This window comes from Coregonus lavaretus (assembly GCF_964263955.1).
Source record: "Coregonus lavaretus genome assembly, contig: HAP1_SCAFFOLD_2889, whole genome shotgun sequence".
Lineage (NCBI taxonomy): Eukaryota > Metazoa > Chordata > Actinopteri > Salmoniformes > Salmonidae > Coregonus > Coregonus lavaretus.
The window spans coordinates 42,501-62,112 of record NW_028161609.1 but is presented as its reverse complement, the minus strand read 5'-3'; the positions used below and the strand labels follow the sequence as shown (position 1 = coordinate 62,112).

Genomic DNA, 19,612 nt, shown 5'->3' with positions numbered 1-19,612 from the left:
CTCTCAATGATGAAACCAAGGAACGATGTAGACTGTTTGTGGAACTCACACTTCTCTGCTTTGACGTACAGCTTGTTCTCCAAGAGCCGTTGAAGGACTTGACGGACGTGTGACTCATGCTCCTCGAGTGACTTGGAAAAAACAAGAATATCATCCAGGTATACAAAGACAAAACGGTTCAAAAAATCCCTAAGAACATCGTTCACCATGGCTTGGAAAACAGCAGGGGCGTTTGAGAGCCCAAAGGGCATGACCAAATACTCAAAATGTCCCAGTGGAGTGTTGAAAGCGGTCTTCCACTCATCTCCCTTACGGATCCGGACAAGGTGATAAGCGTTCCTGAGGTCGAGCTTGGAGAAAACTGTGGCGCCATGCAGAGGTTCAAAAGCAGAGTTGATGAGTGGAAGGGGATACTTGTTTTTAACAGTTATGTTGTTTAAACCCCTGAAATCGATACAGGGGCGTAACGACTTGTCCTTCTTTTCCACGAAAAAGAAACCTGCACCCAAAGGAGACGACGAGGGACGGATTATGCCCGAGACCAGAGAATCACCAATGTACTGCTCCATTGCCTCTCTTTCCGGTCGGGACAGATTGTATAAGCGACTAGAGGGCAAGGGAGCACCAGGAAGCAGTTCAATAGGGCAATCATAAGGCCTATGTGGTGGTAGAGACAGAGCCTTGTCCTTACTGAAAACCTCCGCTAAGTCATGGTATTCTTTGGGGACAGATGACAGATCAAGAGGAGCTGAGGGATGAGTTGGGTTACACTTAGTGGGGGGAACCGCTGACCTAAGGCACTCTGAATGGCAGTTAGTGCTCCAACTGAGAATGGTGTGACGTGTCCAATCAATTTGTGGGTTGTGAAGAGCCAACCAGGGGAAGCCAAGGATTAGGGAGGTAGCAGAGCCAGACATAACTCTTAGCTGAATGCTTTCACAATGATTGCCAGAAATCACTAGGGAAACGGGGGTGGTTTGATGAGTTATCTCCGCGAGGAGGCGCCCATCAAGGGCTGTGACCCGAATGGGGGTAGGTAGTGGCTCCATGGGGATACGAGCTTGTGTAACGAACTGGTGGCTAATAAAGTTGTCTTCTGCACCTGAGTCTATGAGAGCTGAGAGTGGCAGGGAATGACTCTGGGAACGTAAGGTTACAGGTACTTGTAATCGGGGAATGATGGGTTCAGGATCTAACTCTGGGCTCGCAAGTAGACCCACCGTTACGAGCGAGCCTTGTCTTTTGGCCGCTTAGGGCATGTAGCCAGAATGTGTGTGGCGTCTCCACAGTACAGGCACTCACCCGCCTGGAGGCGCCGTTGCCGCTCTGCTGGAGGTAGTCGAGCTCGACCCACTTGCATAGGTTCCTCCTCTGTGCCCGGGATGGAATCAGGAACAAGAAGCTGCCGGCTCCGGGGAGGCGAGACTCGAGTGGTTGAAGGCTGGGGAACTCGTCCTCCTAGATGCGGCCGACCGCCTCTCTCCTGACGCCTCTCCCGCAACCGGTTGTCTAGCTTAATGGACAGGGAAACGAGAGAATGTAAATCATGTGGCTCGTCACGAGCAGCCAGTTCATCCTTAATGGCTTCATTCAAACCGTTTAGAAATGCTCCTTGAAGTGCCACATTGTTCCACTTGGAGTCCGCTGCCAAAGTCCAGAACTCAATAGAGTACTCAGCCACACTGTTAGAACCCTGCCTCAAATTAAAAAGTATCTTGGAGGAATTACCCACATGGTCAGGATGGTCAAAAACAGTCTTCAATTTAGCAGAAAAATCAGCGAAAGTCAATCCAGTCAAAGTTTGATTTGAGCACACAGCCTCAGCCCAAACCAGAGCTCTCCCTCTTAACAGCCCCAGAACATAATGTACCTTAGAGGAATCAGTAGAAAATGACAGTGGTCTCTGCCGAAAAATCAAGTCACACTGAAGCAAAAATCCCCGGCACTTGTCCAATTCTCCATTGAACGGTTCAGGCGACGTGACAGGGGGTTCCCGATGGAACGAAGCCTGCATCATGTCCGAGGAACCAACTTGGGGTGCATCAAACTGGGGGTCAGAGAGAGATGGAGAACTGATAACAGACAATTTAGAGACTTGTGTAGTTAACTGAGTCACCTGGTTCAGCAGTTGATGATTATTTTCCAAAAGAGTCCGAATCAGCTGGTCATGCTGTCCTAGCAACGTTCCTTGAGCCTGGATAGCTTGTTGGAAGCTGTCTTCGTTTGCCCCGTGCTGTCTCTCTGTTGGGTCCATGGCCAGATCGTTCTGTTAGGCTATGGTTCAACCCAGCACTCAGAGAAACAAACACGACAAAGGGAGTGGAAGAAACAAAAAATATTTAATAAAAGTAAAAATTGTCTTAGTCCAAAAACAACTGAAGTAAAGGAACAGAGTGGGCTAGTCGGCTCCGGAGGAAGGAGAGGCTGGGGCAGGCAGGCAGGCAGGCAGGCAGACCGACAGGCAGGAAGGCAGGCAGGTTGGGAGGTATGTCCGAAACACTCTGGTAAGGACAACGATCTGGCGCCGGTGGAGAGCCATGCCCCGGAATAAGTAGTGCAGGTTGATTAGAGAATAGGATGCAGCTGCGTAGGCAGGAATCACTGGAAACAACCCGCAGCTGCACAGGAGAGGCAGATCCTGAGCACGCCCCCTGATCCACTCCAGACACACCCACATAAAGGGGACAAACACACATACAGATACAACAGACACAGAGGGGACAAAACAAGGAGGAAGGGAAACAGAAAAGGGAGAGACAAGCTGCCCACATAACATTTTTAGCAGTATTACTTTAGTGCCTTGTTGCAAACAGGATGCATGTTTTGTAATATTTTTATTCTGTACAGGCTTCCTTCTTTTCACTCTGTCAATTAGGTTAGTATTGTGGAGTAATTACAATGTTCTTGATCCATCCTCAGTTTTCTCCTATCACGGCCATTCACCTCTGTAACTGTTTTAAAGTCACCGTTGGCCTCATGGTGAAATCCCTGAGCAGATTCCTTCCTCTCCGGCAACTGAGTTAGGAAGTACGCCTGTATCTTTGTAGTGACTTGGTGTATTGATACACCATCCAAAGTGTAATTAATAACTTCACCATGCTCAAAGGAATATTCAATGTCTGCTTGTTTTATTTTTTACCCATCTACCAATAGGAGCCCTTCTTTGCAAGGCATTGGAAAACCTCCCTGGTCTTTGTGGTTGAATCTGTGTTTCAAATTCACTGCTCGACTGAGGGACCTTACAGATAATTGTATATGTGGGGTACAGAGATGAGGTAGTCATTCAAAAATCATGTTAAACACAGAGTGAGTCCATGCAAATAATTGTGTGACTTGTTAAGCACATTTTTACTCCTAAACGTATTTAGGCTTGCCATATCAAAGGGGTTGAATACTTATTGACTCAAAACATTTCAGCTTTTCGTTTGTAATTCATTTGTAAAAAAAAAAAAAATCGAAAAACATAATTCCACTTTGACATTATGGGGTATTGTGTGTAGGCCAATGACAAAAACATCTAAATGTAATCCATTTTAAATTCAGGCTATAACACAATAAAATGTGGACAAAGTCAAGGGGTGGGAATACTTTCTGAAGGCACTGTCATGAACATGTGTCAGTACTCAGGAATGTCTGAGCCGGAATTGGATATTAAAGGCGTTCATTTCTGCTTGTGATAAGTATTGGCTCCGTGGTTCCTTGTCATGACAATGATGCTAATATGTCCTGGCCGAGTGTGTTTGGTCCAACGAATAATGTGCCCCCTGGTTCTCCATGTTCTTCCCAGAGTTCTCCGGCTGGAGCCGCAGCCAGACATCTGTCGCTGAAGCGACAGGTGATGGCGAGCAACTATGTCTACATCTCCCTCCCCCTTCCCTGCATATCCCAATCCCAGCCTTCCCTGCTTATCTGGAGATCGGCCAAACAAAAGAGTGCAGGCCTTGGAATTGGGAAAGGCTGGGAAACCGGGAAGTACTGTAGGATCCGTGGTAATTCCTCTCATCCCACCATTCCTGTTCTTTCCCATGGCCAAAATAGGAAAAGCTGTAACTCCCCAGGGCTTAGGACATGAGCTGCAGACGTTTACAGGCTTGTTATATTTCTTTTTTTCCTAAAGTAATTGAGCCTCTGTGTCTTGGCACATGCAGCATTCCTACTTATTTTTCTCCCTTTTTAGGTTGCCAGTGAGGCAGCGCAATTTGATTAATTGGCAGTTGGGTGCCAGTTTTGTGCCCACGCAGCCTTTTTCCCAGTCAGCAATGTGTGAGGTAGCAGCCGGAGCTAACCTGACCCTAAAGCTCTCATGCAGCAGGGCTAGCCTTGGTTACATGTTAGCCTAGCAACTTAGTAAGGCTTGTAGCTTTACTGTAAGCTTAGTGACTGGCTGGTTCAACAGCAAGAATACATAGACATTAATTTGGTTGAGAGTTGCTAAAACCCTCTTCAGAGCGGTTTCTAAAGGGTTAATAATATCAAATGAAATGTTAACCAGAGAATCATCAAGCTCCCTGGTAAGCAATGCCAAAGATGTTCTATTATATTGGCAAGATAGTTGTGTGACCGCTCTAACAATGGAAATAAATGTCCTCAAAGATGGAAGGAAGGCAGGCGGGAGGAGGCGAGATCAGGTGGGACCATTCTAGCCAAGGAGAGGGCAGATATGCGTGTGAACAACAGGAACAACTCCGATATAATTGTTTATTTTTTTGTTACCCAAATGCCATGTGTGTCCACTTATATCAGTGCATTCATAACAATCTAAACATTACGAAACGTACAGGCCAGTCAAAAGTTTGGACACACCTACTCATTTTCTTTAATTTTTTTTCTCTATTTTGTTGCCTTACAACCTGGAATTAAAATGGATTTTATGGGGGTTTGTATCATTTGATTTACACAACATGGCTATCACTTTGAAGATGCTAAATATTTTTTATTGTGAAACAAACAAGAAATAAGACAAAAAAACTGAAAACTTAAGCGTGCATAACTATTCACCCCCCCCCCCCCAAAGTCAATACTTTGTAGAGCCACCTTTTGCAATTACAGCTGCAAGTCTCTTGGGGTATGTCTCTATAAGCTTGGCACATCTAGCCACTGGGATTTTTGCCTATTCTTCAACGCAAAACTGCTCCAGCTCCTTCAAGTTGGATGGGATCCGCTGGTGTACAGCAATCTTTAAATCATACCACAGATTCTCAATTGGATTGAGGTCTGGGCTTTGACTAGGCCATTCCAATAAATTTTAATGTTTCCCCTTAAACCACTCGCGTGTTGCTTTAGCAGTATGCTTAGGGTCATTGTCCTGCTGGAAGGTGAACCTCCGTCCCAGTCTCAAATCTCTGGAAGACTGAAACAGGTTTCCCTCAAGAATTTCCTGTATTTAGAGCCATCCATCATTCCTTCAATTCTGACCAGTTTCCCAGTCCCTGTCAATGAAAAACATACCCTCCTTCAGGGAACGGTAGTTATATCAAATCTGTACGTTCCTTTTCAGTCAGTCACTAAGTATAACATTCTATGGGACAGACAATCACGCCCCAAGCCGAGAGTACCAAACTAGGAGGCCCACAGCAGCCCAATCACACACAGGTTCCACCGACTCCAAAAAGGGTTACAGAAGCCACCTTTTTCCCTAATAGTTACCCGAGAAGGCTGAACTGTCAGAGCCTCATGAGGACTGAACTGTCAGAGCCCCATATAGGGAAACAGAACCTGCTGCAACTTGGCTATGCACACTGACACGCTGCCACTGCAGCCCAAATCCATAGAACCCACGGTTCCAAGAACAATACTTACCTTGCGAGGTAAGGAATCACAAATCCAAAACAACAGAACATCTGTAGTGACTTGGTAAAGGCTCAAACCCACAGGGAACTGTGGTAACCCGGAAAAATTCTGCCTAACATCGACCACGGCAGCCCAAGTCCATAGACCCTACTGGTTCCAGAAAGGCGCACACAGAGACCTAAGGAGTCTGGAACGGCAGGAATCCCACAAGGAACTGCAAGTCCAAAACAACAGGGCACCTGCTGTGACTTGATAATGCGCACTCGCGCTCCAACTCATTGACGAACCATGGCAGCCCAAGGCTCAAACCCTCAGGGAAACTGTGGTAACCCGGATAAGGCAACCCTTGTCCTTTGCTGTCATACACCAGGGAGATAGCCTCCACAATCCAAATGTGAAAGACGCTGCTTAGAAAGTGCCCTACCCCCAGCTGGATTAGCGAAACAGTCAAAAAGCTGGTCACAAACGCGGACATCCTTGTTCCTATCCATATACTTGCGTAAAGCATGCATCGGACACAGGCCATGCAACCTCTGTTGTTCGCTGGAAGCAAATGGAGGAGGTGAGAAAGGGAAAGCTCGAAAGCCAGAACCTGGGAGCAAACTGCATTAGGACGTAACTTTACTTTGGAATCGCCAGGCACGAACTCCAAACAGGAAGGGTGTACTAATAGCGTGTGTAGATCCTCAACATGCTTGGTGGACACCAAGGCCATGAGCAGGGCAGTCTTGTAGGAAAGGACCTTCAGGTCCACAGACTCCAATGGTTCAAACGGAGGCTCAAACAGATTGTCCAGGACCAACTCCAGGTCCCAGGTAGGTGCCATAGGCTTAGACATAGTTCAGACCCTGGGGTAGAGCCGTCAATCCCAACATAACACGCTGAAATGTGGAAAAAGAAAACCAGCACTCCAAAAGCTCTTGCAAGAACATCAAAATGTCCACCAAAGAGCTCTGAAAAGGAGAAACTCCTTCAACCTGCCACCAACCCTCAACTGCATGCCACTTATATGTATACAACCCTTTCGTAGAGGGCGCAAGCGGAAATGCGTTTGGCAGACCGCACCACCCTCTGGAGAGCCCTGCGGTTGCGGGCGGTGCAGTTGCCGTACCAGGCGGTGATACAGCCCAACAGGATGCTCTCAATTGTGCTTCTGTAAAAGTGTGTGAGGGTTTTAGGTGCTAAGCCCAATTTCTTCAGCCTCCTGTGGTTGAAGAGGCTCTGTTGTGCTTTCTTCACCACACTGTGTGCGTGGGTGGACCATTTCAGTTTGTCGGTGATGTGTACGCTAAGGAACTTGAAGCTTTCCACCTTCTCCACTGCGGTCCCGTCAATGTGGATAGGGGGGTGCACCCTCTGCTGTTTCCTGAAGTCCACGGTCATCTCCTTTGTTTTGTTGATGTTGAGTGAGAGGTTATTTTCCTGGCACCACACTCCCAGAGCCCTCACCTCCTCCCTGTAGGGCGGTCTCGTCATTGTTGGTAATCAAGCCTACTACTGTTGTGTCGTCTGCAAACTTGATGATTGAGTTGGAGGCGTGCTTGGCCACACAGTCATTGGTGAACAGGGAGTACAGGAGGGGTCTGAGCACGCACCCTTGTGGGGCCCCAGTGTTGAGGATCAGCGAAGTGGAGATGTTGTTTCCTACCTTCACCACCTGGGGGCGGCCCGTCAGGAAGTCCAGGACCCAGTTGCACAGGGCGGGGTTCAGACCCAGGGCCTCAAGCTTAATGTTGAGCTTGGAGTGTACTATGGTGTTGAATGCCCGAGCTATAGTCAATGAACAGCATTCTTACATAGGTATTCCTCTTGTCCAGATGGGTCCGAGGTCACTGATACGCCAAAGCGTATTTTCTCGCGATGTGTAAGATCTACCTCAGCCATGCTGAACCGCTCCCATATCTGGGCCACCACCGAGGGGTGCAGTCTAGAGATAGGACCCCCCTGGAAAGTAGATCTGCACCCACGTTGGGAGATCTGACGATACAAGTGACAGGAAATGCGCACTGTTCCATACGAGCAGATAACGGGCCAGGTTTAGGAGAAAGAGAGACCGCGTCCCTCCCTGCCTGTTGATGTATGCCACCACCGTCCTGTTGTGGGACCTTACCAACACATGCTGGCCCTCCAACATCGGAAAGAAACACATCAGCGCTAGCAAAATAGTCAGTAGCTCTAGGTAATTGATATGCAGCGTGTGTGTCGTGATCACCCTGCAGGACACTACCTGGCCCATGAGAACCCCCTGCAACAGCAGTCGCGGGTCTCTCCAAGGAGTCAATACCCTTAGGCATGACGGGGATACCTTGAGCAACCGATGACAGTGGCGAGATGCGTCCAGACACGTTGCAATCAGCCAGCGCTGAAACAGATGCATCAACAGAAGTCCCAGAGGCACCACAGCTATCATAGAGGCCATCAGACCCAATAACCACAGGCACAAGTGAAAAGGCACAGAGTGCCCCAACTGAAACCGTGCCAGACAGAGCCAGAATGCGACCCTCCTCTGTTGGGAGAAAGCACATGATTCAGAACCGAGTTCAGAACGAGACCCAGAAACTGAATGCAGTGAGCTGGAGTCAAATACTGTAACTTTTCTTGTGATTCACTTTGAACCCCAGAGATTGAATCTGGGAAACCAGCGTGGCAGTGTGGAGCTATGACCAGCCAATCGTCCAGATAGGTGAGTACTCTGATCCCCTGGCACTGCACCGGCGCCAAAGCCACCTCCACTACGATAGACAAGGTGCGGGGCGATAGGGAGATGGGGAGGATGTATAGCACATGAAAAGATGCATCTTTCAGATCTATGGACATGTACCAATCGCTGGAACGCACCGACTGCAATAGTAACCCTGAGGTGCTTGTTTAAAACATGCTAGTCCAGGATGGGATGCAACGTTCCATTGCTCTTGGGAAATAAGAAGTACTGGCTGTACCAACCGCTCTGTACTTCTGAGACGGGGACCATCCAAATAGCCTGCTTTTGAAGGAGAGAGGAAATCTCCTCTTTCAAGACAGGCGCTAGGACCCCGGGGACCATTTACGTAATGACGCCACGAAAAGGAGGAGGACGCACAGCGAACTCCTGACCGTACCCCCTCATCTCCGTCTTCGTCAACTGCGCATGCGCGTCACTGGACAGAGCACTCAGCCAGTCTCACATACAGTCCATTATCTCCTGAACAGGTAGAGCACCACCATTTTTTTGTCATGCTTGCTTTCATATCCACCAATCTTGACAACCGTGTGTCTGAACGTGGGGAAGGAACTGTGCGTTCTGATACCCAGCCCACACCGGGTTCGGTTCGGGGACCTTGGCAACCAGTAATTTACCCCCATTGACCGAGCCACTTGGGAGCACTAGTATGTTATACCGAGTGACCGATTGAAAGGGAAAGTACAGTTATGATTTAACTACTGTTCCCTGCCACAGTAGCTAAGTAACTCGCCAATCATCAGCAAAACCTTTAAACAAGGGTAAGCGACGCTTCACCGCTGCAGGGACAGAAGGTAAATATCTTCCCCCAAACCTGGAGGAACTCCGCTGTGGGGGAAGAAAACGCCATCAAAGATGCATTCACCACCAATGGATCAATCTCCCCTGCCAAATCCAAAGCCGGGGCTTCAGGCTGCCCCTGGCTGATGTCATCCGATTCACACTCTGAAAACCCTCCAGAGCCAATCAGGTATAGTATATCATCCCCGGAATCTGGACATTGAACACTGCCAGGGAAACTGGAATGAGTCTCACATGGCTGGAATGACATCCCTATCAACTCCGACCACCAATCTTCCTCACAAAGTCAGCGCGACTCCCAATGGAAGTTGAACCCAGCCGGAGACAATGGTCACACTAACTGGTCAGAGCCAAGGCCTCCTGAGTGTGTTTCCACCCCAGGCAACAGGACAGCACTCGTAAGGATCTTTAATTTTCATTGTGAAACCACATGCCCTATGGCACGGTCGGAGGTTCAAACTCGTCTGGTTATAATTTTTTTACGTACTCTTACCACTGGCCATCTTACTCAAGCAAGGAAGCATTAGCTACACAAGTAGAGCAGAAAGTAGTTCGCGTTTAGCAAACACAAAAACCGATACAAAGACCCAAAACTCACAACAGCTAAAGTAAGTGGATGACTTCTCTGTCCCCACTAAGAGACACCTAAGTTGGAGCCGAATCTCGCAGCCTTCGTGTGCTTGAAAAGTTTGTAAATTGCGTGATACGTTCTTCCTTCAGGCGAGCTGAAGAGCGAAGAATTTAGGAAATGGATGCAAGCCCCGGTATTATAGCCAGGAAAGCAGGGCTTCCGAGGGCTGGCTCGGCACCCATTGGCCTGTTGTGCGTGATTTCAGTTTGCTTCAGGTGAATAGGATTGGTCAATGACTCCCCATAGTATGTTATAACGAGTGTCCGACTGAAAGGGAATGGAGGTTGTTATGTCAGAGGTTTTCTGGTTAGCCTGTCAATCAAAATAAATTGGCTTGTGAAACTCGGTGACACTATCTCAGTGGTCCACATCAAAGTAACCAAACATGGTGCCAACAAAATAGCGGATGAGCCAGTTACAGTATTACCCCCCACGAATTCATTGGAGCTAACCACTAACCTTTGAGGCATAACCATGCTTTTTTCGCTGAACAAGCCCTATGATGGTGCTCTGTAGATCCGACGGTCCAGACCACCTACGCATAGTAGCTCCCAAGCTGTTAATAGGTGAACAGAGGTGAAATGTCCAGCTGTCTTTCAACTGCGTACACATAAAACAACTTATGACCACACAAACCACATTTCCATCCAACCATTTCATGAGGCATGAAAAAAGTCAGGACCGGGCTGATGGAAACAGGAAATGCTGGTACAACTTTATAAATGCCGACAGACAATTTGTTCGTTCGACATGGGTGGGATCTTTTTGTGTCTGTAAAATGTATTATGCGAGAAATGGCGGTGGAAACGCCTTTATGTACAAATATTGATATAATAACCATCATATCGAAGTATCCTAAACTCAGAGTCACGCGATATGTTGTGTGGTCCTCCCACTACGACTCGGGAAAGCATGCAGTTTATTAGGATGAACTTCACAGGGTGGTGGAAGTGCAAGGTGATGAGCTTGATGCTCCTTTCCAATAAATATTGAGGGTCTTATACTGGTGACATGATGATTGATGCTTGGCTGCCATTTGACAAATACAAATAATATCGCTCTTATCCATAATAATCTCATCATGTAGACTAGCCTACCCACACTGTATCTGCCAGCTGTTGGCTAGAGCGCACGTGCCAAGACCAGAGTGGGCACATTTGCTATATATAATCTAACAGTTTTTGTGACAAAACCATCAGTAGAGTTGAAAATGCAATGGAAACTCATTTAACTTGTATTTTTCATTCAGTACATGGGAATTTAACGGCAAAAGTTATTTTATGTGCACTACATCATCACGCATAGCCTTTTTTTCCGCAATAAGTCTGTTTGATGGAAAAACATCTCGTGGGAAAATGTGCATGTTGTTTTACGCAGATTTTTAGAATATTCACACGGAAATCTGTCGCAAATTGGATTGAAACCAGATGCTCTTTTATAGAACGCTCTGTTTGATTCAAACTTGGTGAACTTTTTCTGAACTTAAAAGGCCAGTGGACAAAGTCAGTTGGCCTTGCAGACCGTGAGATGCTCCTATTCATTTCTTTCACTACTATGGTTCAATTTTCAAGATTTAGACACTCAGCTCACGCCGAGTACACTTGATAATGTGGCTCGCGCTCTCTCGCTGGCCGAAAGTTACGCTTCCAGTGTATTGTCTTTTTTGTATTTAATAAGGATCCCCATTCCAGCAACTCTTCCTGGGTCCAGCAACATTAAGGCAGTTATATCAAAGAAAAAATGACATGACATTACATTTCAGTTTCTATGTATGTTTCTCCCCCACCGTATTTCAAATGAATATTAAGTGACTCAACACGTTCCTCAGCGTAGAAAAATGTAATGGCTACGACGATGAGCGAAGTGCCAAAGGGCATGTATCTATCGCCTTATTAAAACATCCATGACAATATAATTATCACTTTCAAAATAAACCTCTACCTTAAAGCTGGCTCTATATTTGCACCACATTCCATTTAGCGCCAACTTCAAGTCTTCTATTAGCAGGTCTCGAGTCTCGAGTCGTCTCTTCATAATGTATTTGCCCCACGTGACTTACTTTACTGTAAAGTGATACAGACTGTTCTCTTAGCCACCTTTTAGTCTGATCTTTGGCTGGTTGGTTGCTTGCTTGCTATTTGCAAGGTGATGGTCAATGCCATTTCAACTCAGTCCATTAATGAAATTGTAATTTGTCTATTTTCTCTGAGACTGTTACGCAAAGTATTAGCTGTCTTGGGCAACACAGCTTTGATCCACTTACAGTATACACCAGAATGTAATTTTGTAATGAGCATCTATTCATATAGGCCATATGTAGCAGAGGCTTAGTTTGGAGTCTGTTTTGGCTTCAGTCACACTTTTGTGCTGTTGCATGACAACAAAACGGCCAAGAGTTGGCTAAAGTTGAAATGTTGAAGTCAATGCTGAATGAGACACACAGATTTACTAAAGCATTTGCACTTTGCACCACCTTTTCCCCCAGAATAAAACACCAAAAACAAAGCTAAAACATGAAACTGTGTTCTTTCTCCTAACCTTAACCTGCTTCAGAGAGGTAAAGTAATTCTTATGAAAATAATTAGTAGGAATACATTGCTAATTCTACTCTGTAGCTCAGCTGGTAGAGCACGGCGCTTGTAACGCCAAGGTAGTGGGTTCGATCCCCGGGACCACCCATACACAAAAAATGTATGCACGCATGACTGTAAGTCGCTTTGGATAAAAGCGTCTGCTAAATGGCATATTATTATTTATTATTATTACTAATGTTGTGCCACTGACAACAACTATCTCCAAAACCTTATTGGGATTGGGATGGCTCGGGCTTTCAACTACAGTTTGTGTTTTCCATGGACTGAACCACCGGCCCGGAGGAAAATGTGTGCGTCCTATTCCCAAAGACGTTCTGGCCTGTGTGCACATTCTGGTCAGGCTCATGGGTGGATTAGTACCACCAAAGAAAATGTTTCAAGTAAATCACAACTCCCCCTGACCCTTTCTCTTCCAGCACCCCTGAACCCCCCTCCCAACTAGGCAAAGCCCCCTCATTAGTAAAATATGTCTAGTGAGATCTATCTCTCTTCAACATCAGATGTGCAACTTTTCTGTTTACACTACCTTGGATGTGGTGTGGCCAAAACCACATTCCTGCTTCATGTGTGAGTTCAGCTATTAACATACCGTAAATACCTATAGTTTATAGACAAACAGGTTTATAGACAGAAAGGTTAGCAATTCAAACTTCACAGGAGCTTCTAATCTAAAACATACTGCACATAGTGTTGCACACTTGATTAATGCAATGATTCACAAATGTGTGGATATTTAAAAGCCTTTAGTTTTCAATGCTGTCTACTGGTATTAAGGTAGTTAAAGAGATGCTGCGAGATTTCTAAATCTATTTCTAAATCTTTCTACTTACCCAGAGTCAGATGAACTCATGGATACCATTTTTATGTCTCTGCGTGCAGGTTGTAGATAATTTAAGTTAGCATATCTTTAGCTTAGCGCAATTGCTGGAAGTCTCCAGGTACAGTAGCCAGTTCCTCTCAAACGCAGGGAAATAGACCCTCTAACTACTCCAAAGCTGGGTGGTTGGTAATTTATAGTCTTGCAAAGTTATACATAGTAATCAAAATTTTATAAATTCATTAATTTGACTGATAATCATAAACAATGACATTCTATCAACTTCCTCACGCTGTCACATTGTCACAGCTGGCTACTGTAGTTAGAAGGCTTTGGAGTAGTTAGAAGGTCTATTTCCCTGCGTTTGAGAGGAGCTGGCTACTGTACCTGGAGACTTCCAGCAATTGCGCTAAGCTAACGATATGCTAACTTCAATTATCTCCAAACTGCACGCAGAGACATAAAAATGAGTTCATGTGACTCTGGGTAAGTAGAAAAATGTTTAAAATGTGGAAATCTTGCAGTATCCCTTTAAGGTAATCCTTGCAGGGACAATTCTTGCAGCCGTTGCCTTTACACTGTACCACTCAGAGCTTAAAGAGAGTTTTGAATCTAGATCTGTCTCGTTACACTACACAAGTACTCAGTGGCGGCTCCTGAAAAAATTCTCAGGAGGGGCAATTTTTCTGATGATTTAGGTGACCTACACACATTTAAAAAAAGATATGTCCAGCAACAACATGAAGACAGGGGCAGCATATAAGTCAATACCAGAAGCATTTATTGACTGATCTGGGGAGATGGATTCCAGTTTCTGTGACAGATTATAAATAATCTCTGATGCCTTTGTTATATTAGCTTTTGGTTGAATGTACTGTCGTAGTAAATATATAATGTTATAGCTTGGTCTGACTAAAATCTTGTGCATGACCCATTTTGTGTTGGGCCTTTGTATTCAATACAATGAACAAGAGTCCTATCTTGTCAGCCTTGTCAGCAGGTGGCTAAGGATAACACCCACGCCATAGGTCTCTCAGTTCTTCCAACTCACGAGTTCTTGCCCTGAGGACACACACACACACACCCACACACACACACACACACACACACACACACACACACACACATCATCACTGATAAACACACACACACACACATCATCACTGATAACAAACACACACACACACACACACACACACACACACACTGATAACAAACACACACACACACACACAAATCCTCTTCTCTTAGGCTGAACATCTGAAGACAGAGAACCCGACTCAGAGCCAATGCAACAGTGACACTAGCCTGGAGGTGACCTCGCCCAACTCATCAGGACCAATCAGAAGATCAGAACTACTAGATTCAACCTACTTCATTTTATTGTATAAAATGTCAGCACACAATGTTTAGGGGCTCTTCTGATAAACTCCCTACGAGTTTGACGAACGGGTCCGTGCACGCGATTCCAGATATCTTTACCTCTGAATAAACTGCCTTATATTATACAATTATCCACCTTGTCCAAAAGTCTCTACTTGGTCTCCGTTCTCCAGTAAACTTGTTTTATCAACAATAGTAAGGTTCAATGACACAGAAAGCAGTTCAATGTCGGGGTACAGAGTCGCTCTCTTACCAGGATCGCGGTCCGCTCTGACCAGGGTGAAGCCGGCCGGCTCCACCTCTCTGTCCGGGACTCTGTCATCCAGCCAAGTCTCCCAGCTGTATTGGGATTCCGCTGCCAGCAGCGTTTTCATTATTTAGTCCGTTCGTAGCGGGTATGTACACGATCAACAAGATCAGTCCAAAACCGAAGATCAGTCCAAAGCAGAATGTTTGCAGAATGTTTGTAAACTAAGTCTACAAATTAAAAACATAAAATAACGCCACACTGCAGGTCGCAACATAGACGCTGCTAGCCGCCATTGTCTTAGTTACGTTCAACGTTACGTCACGTATGACGAAAGCGCGTAAGTGCATGCCCACAGACACCCATAGAGAATGTATTGAAAGCTTTGAAATGTGAAAAAAATTGATTTTACATGACAGGCTATGAGAGACTTCTGGGCGATTTTCAACCTGACTGAAATCGCCCAAAAAACGGGCGGGGCCATTTGAAGCACGACTTTAGCCTGATTTGACATTTAGTGGCTGGCAGATCAGACGTGAACACTGATAACTGCTGTTGCCGTGATATAATTGATTAGAAAAAAAATCCCTTCCTTTTCCCGTTTGGCAGTGCGTCGCCCATATCGCCCTATTGAACAAGCCGTCCCTGCAAGTACTGTATCTTTCCTGGACCTAGTTTGTGTCGTCAAAGTAATGTAGTGTAAGTAGGTCCATAGCTGTAGCCATGTCGCCACAACAACCTGCTATGGGCGCAACAAGAACCACCTCTTGCACCAGGGTTGGTTTACATAGATTGATAGTACTTACATTACCTTTGACATCACCTTTGTCTGCAAAGAGCAGTGTCTAGTTCTGAATAAGAAATTGACTAAAATTGACAATTGAATTGCTTTGCCAGGAACTTACTCCTTGCAATGGCCACTTGCAATAGGCAAAGATAGATATTTTATCTGTGGTAAAAAAAAAAGAATGCCTTTTACAATGGAAAGTGGAAGGCTGACAGAATCGCCAGATTCTTATCGAAAAGTGGGAAATTAAGTGGAACCCGGTCCAGAGCTTCATTTTGTCCTCTGCTGAATTCAGTTAACTTTCCCTACTTTGGTGAACATTTATATAATTACCTCTCTTGACATTTTATGCAAAGCAATCAAGTTTTTAAGTTATGTCGTATATCTGAATTAGTTAGGAAGTATGATTCACTCCCTGACTGCGTCCCAAATGGCACCCTATTCCCTACAACCTACCCCTATGAGTCCTGGTCAAAAGTAGTGCACTACATAAGGAATCGGATGCCATTTGGGACACAGCCTCTGTGACCCTCCTATCACTATGGCTCTTGTCCATGATTATAATGAGATGGACTGTGTGGATGATTGGCCTATCCCACTTGAATCTAAATAATTTCCGGTGGTGGGAATACCTAACTTCCTTACCCACTCTAGCCAAGTGAGTCAGTCCACATAATCGGACCCACATTACTGGCCTGGCCCCTATTAAGTTGAGGAATACACACACACACACCACATCACATGTTAATAAGGAGATGAAAAACACTTTAGCTGGAACAATCAAATCAAATCAAAATGTATTGGTCACATACACATATTTAGCAGATGTTATTGCGGGTGTAGTGGCATGCTTGTGTTCCTAGCTCCAACAGTGCAGTAGTATCTAACAATTCACAACAATACACAAATCTAAAAGTAAAAGAATGGAATTAAGAAATATATAAATATTAGGACGAGCAATGTCGGAGTGGCATTGACTAAAATACAGTAGAATAGAATACAGTATATACGTATGAGATGAGTAAAGCAGTATGTCAACATTATTAAAGTGACGGCTATTTAACAGTCTGATGGCCTTGAGATAGAAGCTGTTTTTCAGTCTCTCGGTCCCAGCTTTGATACACCTGTACTGACCTCGCCTTCTGGATGATAGCGGGGTGAACAGGCTGTGGCTCGGGTGGTTGATGTCCTTGATGATCTTTTTGGTCTCAATGGAAGTCTCTCTGTGATAATAACCCCAAATTGGGTCTTGACTGCAACTATGACACATTGTTTACACACACAACCACATAGAAAATATAACTAATATAGTACTGTGTGTCTGGTATAGTACTGTGTGTCTGGTATAGTACTGTGTTTGGTATAGTACTGTGTCTGGTATAGTACTGTGTGTGGTATAGTACTGTGTCTGGTATAGTACTGTGTCTGGTATAATACTGTGTCTGGTATAGTACTGTGTCTGGTATAGTACTGTGTTTGGTATAGTACTGTGTCTGGTATAGTACTGTGTCTGGTATAATACTGTGTCTGGTATAATACTGTGTCTGGTATAGTACTGTGTCTGGTATAGTACTGTGTTTGGTATAGTACTGTGTCTGGTATAGTACTGTGTCTGGTATAATACTGTGTCTGGTATAATACTGTGTCTGGTATAGTACTGTGTCTGGTATAGTACTGTGTGTGGTATAGTACTGTGTCTGGTATAGTACTGTGTCTGGTATAATACTGTGTCTGGTATAGTACTGTGTCTGGTATAATACTGTGTCTGGTATAGTACTGTGTTTGGTATAGTACTGTGTCTGGTATAGTACTGTGTGTGGTATAGTACTGTGTCTGGTATAGTACTGTGTCTGGTATAATACTGTGTCTGGTATAGTACTGTGTCTGGTATAATACTGTGTCTGGTATAGTACTGTGTCTGGTATAGTACTGTGTCTGGTATAATACTGTGTCTGGTATAGTACTGTGTCTGGTATAGTACTGTCTGTGGTATAGTACTGTGTGTCTGGTATAGTACTGTGTCTGGTATAGTACTGTGTGTCTGGTATAGTACTGTGTGTATGGTATAGTACTGTGTGTCTGGTATAGTACTGTGTGTCTGGTATAGTACTGTGTGTATGGTATAGTACTGTGTGTATGGTATAGTACTGTGTGTCTGGTATAGTACTTGTCTGTATTAGGGACTGTATTATGGTGTTTTGTCTGCCAGGGACATTTTGTGCGGTAGATAAAGGGACATTCCTCTGGCTAATAGGGCAGACAGCATGCTTCAAATATCACAATGAAACAGAATTCCAGCCGCTCCCACGGCAACAAGGAAGCAGGGGGCTCAGCCACAGAGCATTGTTGTCTTTGACTTGGCAACAGAGAGTTGTGTTTGCCAAGTCAGGCCGCGAAACTAATGACCGCTACCATGCTGACTGACTATGGTAGTCTACCCCCATGGTTTACTGCCATATCTCCCCTGATGATAATAGCATCTGCCCCAATAATAACGCCAAAGGGGGATTTGGAAGATATGGTTTCGTTTACCCCATCTTTTAAAGTTTTTCTGCAATTTAAGTGGCGACTGCTGTCTTTTTTGGCCCATTAGGTGATTTAGCGAGCCCTTTAAAAAAACGCCCCGAGTTAAGTGAACAATGTCGAACTGAATTGGGTAGGAAATGCATAGTCGGGATTTGCGGATTCAATGTAAAGTGTCCCAAAGAAAAGCTTAGCGGGGGATTCTGCAATTAGAGTAAAGAAACTCCACACACACACACACACACACACACACACACACACACACACACACACACACACACAACTACTTCTGTGGCCTGCCAGATAAGCTAAAGTAATAACAGTACAGTCTCAGCTAATTTTAGCCCTGCTATGAATGTGCCCGCCACTGGTATTCATGGCAACATTTGGATTCTCTTAAACATCTTTTGCCTCTGGTTGAGTCGAGCTTAGTCATATTTTCACTCTGTACAGGGCCAAGCTATTCAGCGATGGCCTCCCTTTTCCATTTGTCCTGCTCGGTTTAAATGATATACAGTGGGGAAAAAAGGATTTAGTCAGCCACCAATTGTGCAAGTTCTCCCACTTAAAAAGATGAGAGAGGCCTGTAATTTTCATCATAGGTACACGTCAACTATGACAGACAAATTGAGAATTTTTTTCTCCAGAAAATCACATTGTAGGATTTTTAATGAATTTATTTGCAAATTATGGTGGAAAATAAGTATTTGGTCACCTACAAACAAGCAAGATGTCTGGCTCTCACAGACCTGTAACTTCTTCTTTAAGAGGCTCATCTGTCCTCCACTCGTTACCTGTATTAATGGCACCTGTTTGAACTTGTTATCAGTATAAAAGACACCTGTCCACAACCTCAAACAGTCACACTCCAAACTCCACTATGGCCAAGACCAAAGAGCTGTCAAAGGACACCAGAAACAAAATTGTAGACCTGCACCAGGCTGGGAAGACTGAATCTGCAATAGGTAAGCAGCTTGGTTTGAAGAAATCAACTGTGGGAGCAATTATTAGGAAATGGAAGACATACAAGACCACTGATAATCTCCCTCGATCTGGGGCTCCACGCAAGATCTCACCCCGTGGGGTCAAAATGATCACAAGAACGGTGAGCAAAAATCCCAGAACCACATGGGGGGACCTAGTGAATGACCTGCAGAGAGCTGGGACCAAAGTAACAAAGCCTACCATCAGTAACACACTACGCCGCCAGGGACTAAAATCCTGCAGTGCCAGACGTGGCCCCCTGCTTAAGCCAGTACATGTCCAGGCCCGTCTGAAGTTTGCTAGAGTGCATTTGGATAATCCAGAAGAGGATTGGGA

The 19,612-nt window shown here is 45.1% G+C and overlaps 1 protein-coding gene across 1 annotated transcript in view; it reads left to right on the top strand.

Annotated features, from left to right (window-relative positions):
- Positions 1-6,481: 6,481 nt before the first annotated feature.
- Positions 6,482-19,612, top strand: part of LOC311120359 (alpha-1-syntrophin-like) — a gene marked incomplete at its 5' end in the record, with an annotated part of 35,725 nt that continues 22,594 nt past the window's right edge. The window contains one exon of the mRNA XM_084194974.1: positions 6,482-6,605. Coding sequence (XP_084051100.1) covers positions 6,482-6,605 — 124 coding nt within the window. The remainder of the gene's footprint in view (positions 6,606-19,612) is intronic.